At 47.4% G+C, this 12,506-nt stretch overlaps 1 protein-coding gene across 3 annotated transcripts in view; it reads right to left on the reverse strand.

Annotated features, from left to right (window-relative positions):
- Positions 1-12,506, reverse strand: part of FANCI (FA complementation group I) — a 114,473-nt gene that overhangs the window by 12,598 nt on the left and 89,369 nt on the right. For all 3 annotated transcript variants that reach the window (XM_044279478.1, XM_044279477.1, XM_044279479.1), the window contains one exon: positions 7,594-7,716. In XM_044279478.1, coding sequence (XP_044135413.1) covers positions 7,594-7,716 — 123 coding nt within the window. The remainder of the gene's footprint in view (positions 1-7,593; positions 7,717-12,506) is intronic.

Genomic DNA, 12,506 nt, shown 5'->3' on the forward strand with positions numbered 1-12,506 from the left:
CCCCCTCCTGGATGGATGCAATTATTACCCTAATCCCTAAAAAGGGGAAGGACCCACAACTAATAATAACATCATCATATCGACCGATTTCGCTGTTGAATACAGACTATAAAATCCTTACTAAACTCCTGGCCAATAGATTAAAATCTGTAAATCATAAAATTATCCATGTTGATCAAACTGGTTTCATCCCCAAAAGGAACATACAGGATAATATAAGGAGAACATTCTTGAACATCCAGGTGGGGGAGGGAGAGGACCGCTCCATCCGGTCTCTGGACGCAGCGAAGGCCTTTGACAGGGTGGAGAGGCCCTTCCTCTGGAGAGTGATGAACCGAATGAAAATCAACAGTTATTTCTCTAGGTGGGTTTAGATTTTATATCGGAGCTCCATCTCCAGAATTTGAATAAATGGGGAATACTCTGCGGCCCTCTCCCTGACACGAGGAATACGACAGGGATGTCCTCCTTCTCCAATGCTCTTTGCACTTTTTCTTTTGGCATGTAAAATTAGAGCAGACAAGGAAATAATGGGTTTCGGGTGTGAGGGCAACGCTGATAAAAAAAAAGCCTATATGCAGATGATCTTTTGTTGTTTTTGAAAGGGGGATATGCTAGCTTGCCCAAAGTCATGGAAAATATAGACGACTTTGGACGCCTGTCAGGCTATGAAGTTAATTGGAAGAAATCTAAATTCCTCCCATTAAAACGTCTGGTTCCTCCTGGCCATAAGTTTAAAGTCTGTATACTGGACCCAGCTATTTGGGTATTCATATCGGGACCAGATTGGAACACTATACGAAGTTGACCATTTCCCCAATGATAAATAAGGTAAAAGAGAAAATCAAAACTTGGCTAAAACTCCCCCTGTCACAAATGAACCGTATAGCCCTTATAAATTGACGCTACTTCCAATGTTACTATAAGTATTGAATGCAAGCCCAATAATGATCGAAGATATGTTTTTTAATAAACTTGAGAGCCTCTTTAATGAGCTAATATGGGGCCAAAAACGGGTTAGAATTAAATTACAGTATCTATATAATAATGAAGAAGAGGGAGAATTGTCACTCCCCTTCCTCAAAGGATATCATGTTGCCGCACAACTGAAATGGTGCATTAAAAACCGGAAGGGTGAGTGTGTCAGGCTACTATTTGGGAATCATAACGGGCCCTCGGGAGGACATTTTCCACATTCTTGAAACTGGGATTACGGAGAAAAACGGGGGAGAATGCCCGTTTAGTAAAATTCTTAGGGGAGTTTGGAACCAGGTTAGGCATATTGTAGGACTAAAACAAGCTGTTCAGTTCACTCCGATCTGGAGGAATGTTAATTTACCGCATATTACGAAGTTAGTGGGCAGATAAGGGGCAGATTAGAGCACTAACTGAAATCCTCCCGGACACAACACTAAGGTTTATTGACACATTTCAATATGAACAGCTACGCCACGCTGTAAAATACATCGAAAATAAGAATTACCTTAAAATTGCACATAACACTTTTTTAGATTTTTGCTATGATACGTCACCAAATAGTCCTGTTACATCACACATCTATGCAAAGCTTAAGCATGAATGTACTAAACAGATCACATTTAAAAGTGAAGCTAAATGGGAAATAGACCTACAATGTAATGAGCACATTCCATGGGACACTATTTACGGGAATATTAAAAAGGCTACAATTTCTCATGCACATATGTGGATTCTTCTTAAAATGATACATCGCTTACATTATACACCACTATTAATATCCACGATCTACAGAGATAGAGAACCGAAGTGCTACAAATGTTATATGGACAGGGGGGACTATAAACATCTATTATGGGAATGTTTAGGTATAAGGGAATATTGGTCCAAGGTCTTTGAGAAAATACAGAACTGCTCCACCTTGAAATATGATGCCTGCATTGAATATGCGATTTTAGGTAATTTCCCGGACACTAACAAAAAAAACGGAGCAACGACTCTGGCTTAGGGGTGACTGCACTCGTCAAAGTCGTAATAGTGAAGTACTGGGGTTCGACTAAATATCCCTCCTTCCAGGAATGGAAGGAGTACATGGACAGGGTAAAGCAATATAAATTTAGCCTTGCTCAGACAAAAGGGAGAAAATCAATATAGTTAGAGATTTGGGGCAATTGCAATTAATTGGAATTAGGTGGTAATTGAGGGGCGACAGTGGCTCCTAGCGGAAATGAGGGTTGGGGAGGGATTGGGATTTAAAGATAGGAGAAAAAGCCTTGGTTGTAAGGTTTTTGATACTACACTGTACTGTGTTTTTATTTAAGTATTTTGTACACTTTGGCTTTTTCCCGCTCTCTGGAAAAAATAAAACACAGCCAAATACTTTTTTTTTTTCTCTCAGACAATGATACTTCCCTAGTACAACAAACCCTAAAACAGTAACACTAAAACACAAAGCCTTTTTTTTCTTTTTTTTTCGCAAAGGACGCAGACAATAATCCCTCCCTAACAAATGAAACCCTAAAACAGTATATCTGTAAAGAATAAATCAAGGCAACTGGACTTGCTGTAGATTTCTTGAAAACGTTTCACTCGTTCTTCCAACGAGCTTTCTCAATTCTGAGTGACTGTACAAAAATTCTCTGGGAATAAATATGTAACTGAATCAACATCTGGTAATTATACCCAGCATGGGGTCAGAGGTCATTATACCCATTATTGAGAAAGCTCGTTGGAAGAACGAGTGAAACGTTTTCAAGAAATCTACAGTACGTCCAGTTGCCTTGATTTATTCTTTACAGATATACCATGACCTGGATAAATGAGAACCTTCACAGACCTAAAACAGCAACACTAAAACACAGGCAAAGACTTTTTTTTTTCTCACAGACAAAAGACGCACAATGATCCATCCCTAACAAACAAAACCCTAAAACTGTTACACTAAAACATGGGCAAAGACTTTTTATTAAAAAAATGTTTACAGACAAAAGACGCAGACAATCCTAGCACACAAAAACCTAAAACACAGCAAAAGATTTTATTTTTTATTTTCCCCCACAGACTAAACAGACAGCAAAAGGCTACACTATACTATATCTCTATCTAATCTACACTACACCCTGCACTAAACCCTATCAACTAACTAACCTACACTATCTCACACTATCTGGATTATATATATGACTGCGTTACCTAACACCCTACACGAACCAGCTACACTAACTAACTTACACTACCTACCACTAACTATCTGGATTTTATATATATATATATATATATATATATATATATATATATATATTACTGAGCTATCTAACTAATGTACCTAACACCCTACACTGGAACCTAATCAGCTAACCTATTCCCTAACTAACCTACACTATCTACCACTAAATATCTGAATTATATATGAGGTATCAGAAGTATTATAAAACAGCAATTCACAACTGCATGAAACAGCACAAAATGGCTGCTGGACATTTTCTTATATAGTAAGGGGTAGGCAACTTTCCTATTGGTTGCTAGGGAAGTTGCTAAGCTCTTGCAGCCTTCTCATTGGCCCACAAGCTAGAAGCTGGGAGGGATCCTGTGTACTGTGAAGAAAAAAAAATCTAGAATATTTGAAACTACGAATATATAGCGCTATAGTCAAAATATTCGGAAATTCTCAGTGCCGATATTCGCGATTAGAATATTCGCACTCAACACTGCTGATGACCTGCAGTGCCTAAAGACACCAGATGGTATGTTTCCCTCTCCCCCTTTAGGTTAGGTTGCCTCTTTGCTTCCCTCTCCTCTGGGCCTATCCAAACGTAGCCCCCGGCCTGACTCTGTCATCAATTCCTTCTCTTAGTCCCTGGGCTTATTCCCGTGACTCAAGAGCTTTTTGGTTTAGGGAACGTTTTGGCCAAAACTTTTCCCTTGACTGTTGCTTTTCCAAGGCGGCTTTTTTCTCCTGCTAACTTTTTTCTTGTTCAGGCTCCTCACTTGGTCTCCATGTTTTCTTCTAAGGCTGAATTCACATGTCTGTGGAAAACGGTCTGCGAGATACCGGACGGGCATCCTGCTGAGTGCAGGAGCGCACGGCATCGTTGGTTGCTATGACACTGTGCGCTTCGTGCCACCGCTGCTGCTGTATGTGCCTCCCACTTGTTACACTCCTTTAGATCATACGAGTGTATTGCTGTATAACAGGGGTCATAGCAACCAGCGATGCCGTGCACTCCTGCACTCTGTGTTCCACGGACGTGTGAATTCAGCGCAGAAGAAGACACCCACAAACTGCATACCACCGGCCTCCAATTGTTACATAATTTTAATTTTTAATTGCCATGCGGACAGCCTGACCCTGTCTGTGCCCAGGATCTGTCAGCGTTTATAGAGGTAAGTACAAGGACTTCCCACTTGTCCTTGTACTTTACAAACAGCGGCTTATTGTTGCAAACTGTCCTCCTGTTCCCTACTGGAACACTTTGGCCTATAAAAGTCTTGGGCAGGTCCTTTTGATTTCGCCTGATCGCAGATTGTATCTTTGGAAGCCAGACATTTGAATAGGGGCATACTAGTATAAAAGTTGTTGGGAATAAACTTGTATTCCTTATCTAAATAGGGGTAAATTAGATCCCAGAAAAACTTCCCAGAGATTTTTTTAGCCTAGGGGTCAGTCTGGAGGCTCAGTTTGTGCATCATTTGTCTCATATATTAAGAATCTTTGTGTGTACTCCGTGGTGCTCTCGCACAGTTTCATTTCATATCTGGCCCATTTGATGGGTAAGTATTGTCAGAAATTTAGCCTTAAAATGAATAAACAACTCATGGATCGTCAAATTTTTTATCAGGGGTGTCTAACCTAGTCAAACTTTTCTTTACAGTGGCTAATTATGGGACGCAGTTGGTATAAACCAGTGGTGGCGAACCTATGGCACGGGTGCCAAAGGCAGCACTCAGAGCCCTCTCTGTGGGCACCCACACCCTGGAAAAAGTCTATGGTGTAACAATATGCTTTAGACTTTTCCTGACATTCATCAGCGCAGGGCTCACTATGTACAGCACAGGCAGCGCACTGAATGTAGGCAGGCTATTATAGCTGACAGGGGTCAAGTCCTGGGAAAAAAAGTGTGGGAACTCACCCAAGATCCACTGCAACCCCCCCCCCCCCCCCCTTCCAAAAAATAAAAAAGCACAGAAAATCTAGCATGCTGTAATTTGTGTCGCTGCGGACTAAAAAATAAAAAAATAACACTTTTAGAAAAGTTTGTCCTGGGATTCGATCTCTTGACCTCTACACAGCAGAAGCAAGGCATATGCCCTCACAGCTATGAAAGCTGTCTAGCTTGTTACTTAAAAAAAAAAAAATATAAGACTTCTACTGTAGGTAACTTTGCCCACTGTGTATGGATGTAGCAGAGCTGGGTGTGTTGGGGCAGCTGTCATGTGTATGGTTGTACACGAGGTATCAGTACACTAGGTATCAGTAGAAGTATCAGAAAAAAAAAAAAAAAAAACACTTTTAGAAAAGTTTGTCCTGGGATTCGAACTCATGACCTCTACACATTACAGGCAAGGCATTTACCCTCACAGCCATAAAAGATGTTGAGGTAGTTGCTTAAAAAAAAACCCTAAGACTTCTACTTATACCTAGTGTACAACCATACACATGACAGCTGCCCCAACACACCCAGCTCTGCTACATCCATACACAGTGGGCAGCTGTCATGTGTATGGTTGTACACTAGGTATCAGTAAACTAGGTATCAGTAGAAGTCTTATAAAAAAAAAAAAAAACACTTTTAGAAAAGTTTGTCCTGGGATTCGAACTCATGACCTCTACACATCAGAGGCAAGGCATTTACCCTCACAGCCATAAAAGCTGTCTAGGTAGCTACTTAAAAAAAAAAAAAATAAGACTTCTACTTATATCTAGTGTACTGATACCTAGTGTACAACCATACACATGACAGCTGCCCCAACACACCCAGCTCTGCTACATCCATACACAGTAGGCAGCTGTCATGTGTATGGTTGTACACTAGGTATCAGTACACTAGGTATAAGTAGAAGTCTTATATTTTTTTTTTTTTTTTTTTAAGCAACTACCTAGACAGCTTTCATGGCTGTGAGGGTAAATGCCTTGCTCTGATGTGTGGAGGTCGTGAGTTCGAATCCCAGGACAAACTTTTCTAAAAGACATTCTAAATGATCTTGTAGTGAAGGAGATGATGTCATTAGGGGGGTGGGGCGCCATGAGAGGAGTCGCAGGCAGCGGCACCGCACAGACAGCTTCCTCTCAACTGAAGCCGCTCCTCCTCCCTTAACCTGCCCTGCACAGTGCGCTCCGTCTCCCCCTGTGAATCTGATTCAGCCGTGTTCTCCTGGCTTGAGGCTGAAAGGGAACGGCGTTCCTGCCATGAAAAAAGTGCAGGAACGCCGTTCCCATGCGTTCCCCCTCCACTCGACCCCTGATAGCTGAGTGATAAAGTACATGGAAGATATACTATATTGGACTGTAGTATTCAGGTTACATTGCCGTGTTGGCACTTTGCAATAAATAAGTGGGTTCTGGGATGCAGTTTGGGCATTTGGTCTCTAAAAGGTTCACCATCGCTGGTATAAACTGTTGTAGCTGGGATTTTTTTAGGGGTGCAATATGTGAACGAACGGCGTGGCACGCTGGTCCAATCTTTGGGTGCTTCTGCTATGGGTTCCCAACCCTTAATATATTTGTAATAGTATAACTTCAGCACACCTTTGGGTATAGTGCAATCAGTACATTCTTTTAACTTGATTTTACTTGCAAAGCAACTCAAATGCATGTGCATACATGTGACGTTTCGGTCAAAACGACCTTCATCAAACACTCTCCTGCCATATAGCATATTGCTATATGGCAGAAGAGACCATGTTGGAAATAAATTCATCTGAAAAATGTTGCTACAAAATTTCAATTGCATCCACTGCAATACATTGCTTTTTACTGTCAACAGTAGCTTATAACTAACTACGGGTGTTTAGGGCTAGAAATTTATATATTTATCTTTTTAACAGTAATTACCCAGAGGGGCAGACAGCAGGACATCAACCAGCTCCCGATCTTCTCTGTCACATGGCTGAGCACAAATAAGAGGACTATAGCTGGGACAGCAAGCCTTTTCTAAGACTTTTCTTTGTGATTGGTCCTTCTGTACAGAGAGATTGCTGCCAGGTACCACTGCTGATGGGTTCCCATCCAGCTAACAGGACATGTATATGGAGGGAGGGGTTTATTTATTTTTTCTTCACACACAGTGAAATACCGGCAGAAGAGAGAATTACAGCCTTTTCACCTGTATTCACTGTGTTCAGCCATTCTCACAGAAGGACCAATCACAGCAATCATCTCCTTGGTACCAATGCTGATTGGTTCCCGGACGGATTGTTGGGCATGTCCCCTCTCACAATCACCAGTTTAAGTTAAACTGTCACCATGAGATTTTGTATGGCAACAGTTTAACTAAATCACATACATGTACGTCAGGACGCCTTAAGTCACTGCATCCCCCGACAAACATGATCTTGCGCTAAGTGGTCTGGATAAATACAGTGGTCTGGATAAATACACCAAGAACACACAGCACATACCTGCTCATTGTTCACCTCATTCTCTTCATCCGATCCTTTTTCTTGCAGAGCTACATCCAGGCTGGCTGCATTGATCCTGAAGTCTCTGGAGGTACTAAGCTTCATGTACTGCATCAGATTAACCTGACATGGCAGAAAACGAGATTTTTGTATAACTTACCAGTAAAATCTCTTTCTCGCTCTTTCCTTGGGGGACACAGAAGACCTTGGGTATAGCTCATCTCCATAGGAGGCGTGACACTAAGTGAGAACTGTTAAGCCCCTCCTCCACAGCTATACCCTCAGCCTGGAGAGAGAGACTGCCAGTTGCGTGTCCAAGTAGTGAGAAAAGGCAAAGTCCAAAAGTGGAACCAACAAGCCAACTACCCAACGGGTAAAACAAACTCGGAAACAAAGAATGGGTGGGTGCTGTGTACCCCAAGGAAAGAGCGAGAAAGAGATTTTACTGGTAAGTTATACAAAAATCTCGTTTTCTCGCCCAATTTCCTTGGGGGACACAGAAGACCTTGGGACGTTCAATAGCAGTCCAAGAGGGGAGGGACCACAGCACCAGGGCAAAGCACCCGAAGGCATCAAGAAACCGCCGCCTGCAGACCAGGCGGCCCAAGGCAGCAGACGCCGAGGCCCCAGCGCGCACCCTGTAGAACCCAGTAAGGTGTGCAAGGAAGACCAGCGACCGCCTTGCACAAAAGCATGGCCGAAGCCTAATGCCTCCGGCCCAGGAGGCACCGACCGCTCTGGTGAAATGAACGGTGACACCAAAAGCAGAACCCTGCCCTTGGTGCGGTAACCACAGCAATAGACACAGAGAGCGAAGGAAGCCACCCTGGAGGCCGTCAACCCTTTGCGCGGACATCCTGGAAACACAAGAGACCGAACGCCGACAAGAGCCGGAGATCTCCAAGGAATAACTGCAAACCCAAACAATCTCCAAGCGGTGAAGCGCCCGTTCCCGGAGACGGGAAGGGGATGACCAAAGCCTCGTAGATAAGAAGGCAGATACCACCCTCAGAAGGAAGGGACGGGATGGAGAAACAGCCCCGTCCTGGAAAAGGACAGAGGGCACAGAACACGAAGGGCCACCCATCAGGCACCCGTCAGACATGATGGCAACAGAAAACACAACTGTACAGGACAGCAGGAGTAGGGAGAACTTCTACAACGGCACCAAGGGAAAGAGTGGAGCGCCAAGAGCTCAGTGTGTAGTTCCCAGGGCGGTACCAGGGAACGGTACAGAGGAACCAAAGAGCCACTCTGTGGAAGAAGGTCATGACAGGCCCAGGAGGGCCAGAAAACGCTGCAAGGGGAAGGACAGCGCCGACACTTGACACTTCAGTAACAGAGTCCCAGTCCCAGGCCGGACTAGAGAAAGACAAAACCAAGGGAGAGAAAAGCAGAGTGGGGGAATGCCCCACTTACCACAAAACCTAGTCAAGAACCCTAAGTCCGACAACCGAACCCGGACGAAGCACAGTCGGGAGCGAACACTAGCGCGCTCGCAGGAATCGCCTGGCAAGCGGGAAAAAAAAACCAATGTGATCAGGCGCAGACCAGTAACACGGCCCAAGGGTCGGAAGAAAACTCCCGTCGGCCCCCGAACAACATAGTCCCGTATCCAACCGGAGTGGGTGAGCAGAAGGACAGACGGAAGAAACCGGAAGGGTCCGCCCAGCAGCCGACAGATGCCAGGACAAGACAGGCCAAAGTCCAAGTCGACGTAGCCACCACAGGAAGGAGTTCTACAGTCCTGGTGAGGGAAAGTCAAGGACAACCGTGACCGAAGGGTAGTCCTCCCAAGTTACCGAAAAGGTAAGTCCAGCAGGACCATATGCCCAGAATGGAAAGGCAATCTGCACCCAGCGGGAGGACAGAACGCAATAGGCCTGGCAAACAGGCACACAGCTAGTACTGCCAGCGAAAACGAGGGAGACGGTACGAGACCACAAGTAACACCGGAACCATCCAAATGAACAACCATGCTCACCCCCGAAGGGGAGGGGGCAATGACGAAACAGCCTCTGAGGCCTGGCCGGTGCAGAAGCCACCTCGGAGTGACAAACTCAGAAAGGAAGCCAAAACAACCGAGCCGGCGAGGAAAAGCAGTCGAGACAGAGGTCGGCATAACACCCTCCGAACCGAAAGGAGGAATGGCAAACAGGGAAGCCACAGGACAGTTCAAAAGCCGAAAACCTGCTACTCTGTGAGACGACCTGCACATCGCCTCGCAGAAGGCGAAAACCCGGAAGAACCCAAAAGTGGAGGTCCCTCAGACCTGGATAGACTAGCACCCAAGAGAAGTTGGGTGACCTACCCGAGAGGAGCGGTCTGTTCCTGGTAGCAGATCAGACTGAAGTGCAGAAGGCGCCAAAGACAACGCTCTCGACCCGACGGCTTGTGCGGGGAAGCAATGTCACGGGAGGACGAACGGGTACGCATCAAGGTACCCCGAACACCCCCAGGTGGAAGGGCCAATGAACATGGCTGGTGCAGTCACAACGGGACCACACCAGAGAATGAGTGCCACCCAGCTCGGTGCAGTAGCGAGCCAGCAGAGCCCGTCTACATATATACAAGGTATACAGCGGTGAATACATTGGGCATTCATTTGTTGTGTGTTGGACAACACCTTAGGCTCATACAGGTGGACAGAATGACCTCTTCAGAAAAGAGTGCAAAGCTAGCGACAAGCAGCCTCACCCCAAGAGAAAAAAAAAAGTATGTCGCAGGAGGAAGGGAGGCATACGTACTAGCAAACCGCAGGCAGCGAGAAGGCCAACCCACCCACGGGAGGAGAAGGGAAACACGGCCCAAACAACGCACAGAGCGCACAGCCAAGCATCCCACAGTATCCATGGAAGTGCAAAGTGCAACCCGAACGGGAGTAATGCACAAGGCTAGTACAGGGGGCATGCTATGGAACGCAAGCAGTCCGCCCAGAAAAGGGGGAAGAAAGGCACCTGGCAAACTCTGCAGACGGCAAGAGTGCAAAGGCCCGCACCAAAGGACCTAGTGAAGGGGGAAGGGCACGCACAGGATTATCCTGGCATTAAATTATTGTGCAATAATCCAACCAACACCGAATTTTGTGAGAGTGCAACGAGTAGTTCGCCAATGAAGGGGAACGTCCAGTACAGCATATAGAAGGACAGCCGTGAATCTCATGAGCGCGCAAATTACCGCCCACGGAATAAGAAGTGGTCATGCACAAGGCCAGCACCGTTTCCAAAGGGAGTGCAAGCAGCGCACCCATGTTTAGAGGGCCATGCTCCCGGCCAGCAACGTATTCGGTGAGGGTGCAATGAATCGCACACGGCAGCATCGCATCCCAGGAGAGCGCGAGCACCCCGCCACGGACGGGGCCATGCACATGGCCAGCAACGTACTGGCGCAAGAACAAACACCGTCAGTGAAGGTGCATGTATGTCGCCTGAGGAGAGGAGGCATGCCCATGCCGGCAGCAAAGCCAGCGAGAGTGCGGTACACCGCCCAAGGAAGGGGGGGGGGGCCATGCCTATGGCTGGCAGCGGATCCGGTGAGAGTGCAAGCACCCCGCCATGGAAGGGGGTCAAGCACGTGGCCAGCAACCTACCGCGAGAGAACAACCCCAGCCAGGAAGAGTATGTATGCCGCCCGAGAGAAGGAGGCATGCTCAAGGCCGGCAGCGAAACCAATGAGAGTGCAGCCTACCGCTTATGGAAGGGAGTCATGCACAAGGCCGGCAGCGAATCCATTGAGAGTGCAGCGTTCCGCTTATGGAAGGGGGACGTGCACATGGCCGGCAGTGAACCCAATGAGTGCAGTGTTCCGCATATGGAAGGGGGACGTGCACACGTTTTATACCCATGGCCGACAGCGAACCCAGTGAGAGTGCAGCGTACCGCCATAGAAGAGGGTTACACACATGGCCGGCAGGAATCCAGTGAGAGTGCCGTGCTCCTCAAGGAGGGGGGTCGTGCACATGGCCAGCACCGTATCCGGTGAGAGTGCAATTCTTCTGCCCCAGAAGGGGGTCATGCACCTGTCCGGCATTAAATCCAGTGAGAGTGATGCACATGGCCAACCTGTAACTGGAGAGGCGACGTTCTGCCTATAGACGGGGCGCTTGCCCTTGGTCAGCGCCGTATCCCGGGAGATGGCAAGGGTCCGCCTAGAAGGGGAACATGTAGCTGGCCAGAACCGCAGCCGAGGAGCGCAACATGCCGCCTACGGAAGGGGGGCATAGCGTGCGGCCAGCACTACTGCATCAGGCTGCAGCGTCCTGCGCAACCATTCCGTTATTTATTAACTTTATTCCTTATTTTTTTTTTTTTTTTTTTTTTTAAAACACAGCCACTCTGAGGCAAAAAAAAAAAAAAGGGGCCACCATACAGGGGCACAATCTCACACAGGCCCACCAGGAAGCCCAGAACATAGAGGGTGTCCTCTAGATGGGAGCCGGCCCCTGGTGGCCGGTACCCAACAGGTTAACAAACCTCCGGCCTAGGGGGCGGCGCTGCGATCCCCTGGGGGCGGGGGACCTCCAGGCGGGAAGAATTCGCGCCGCGAGAAGTTCCCGCCCCCTCCAACCGAGGCTGGAAGTTTGTGGCCTAGTAGGCCGTGAAGCCGGGGCCTAGATTTTCGCGGCGCCCGGCCGACCGGGAGTACCGGCGGTCGGCCGGGACCGGGAGGGAGCCGGCTGACGCATGCACTAACGGCCGCGGGTGCCCACCCCGCGGGCCGGCAGAGACAAAGGGCCGGATTGCGGCCGTGCAGGCCGAAGCCTGGGTCAAAAGTTTGCGGCACCCGGCCGGGAGCCGGCTGACGCATGTACTAACGGCCGCGGGTGCCCACCCCGCGGGCCGGCAGAGACAAAGGGCCGGATTGCGGCCGAGCAGGCCGAAGCCTGGGTCAAAAGTTTGCGGCTCCCGGCCGAC

The sequence above is a fragment of the Bufo gargarizans genome, chromosome 2, assembly GCF_014858855.1.
Source record: "Bufo gargarizans isolate SCDJY-AF-19 chromosome 2, ASM1485885v1, whole genome shotgun sequence".
NCBI classification, from domain to species: Eukaryota; Metazoa; Chordata; class Amphibia; order Anura; family Bufonidae; genus Bufo; species Bufo gargarizans.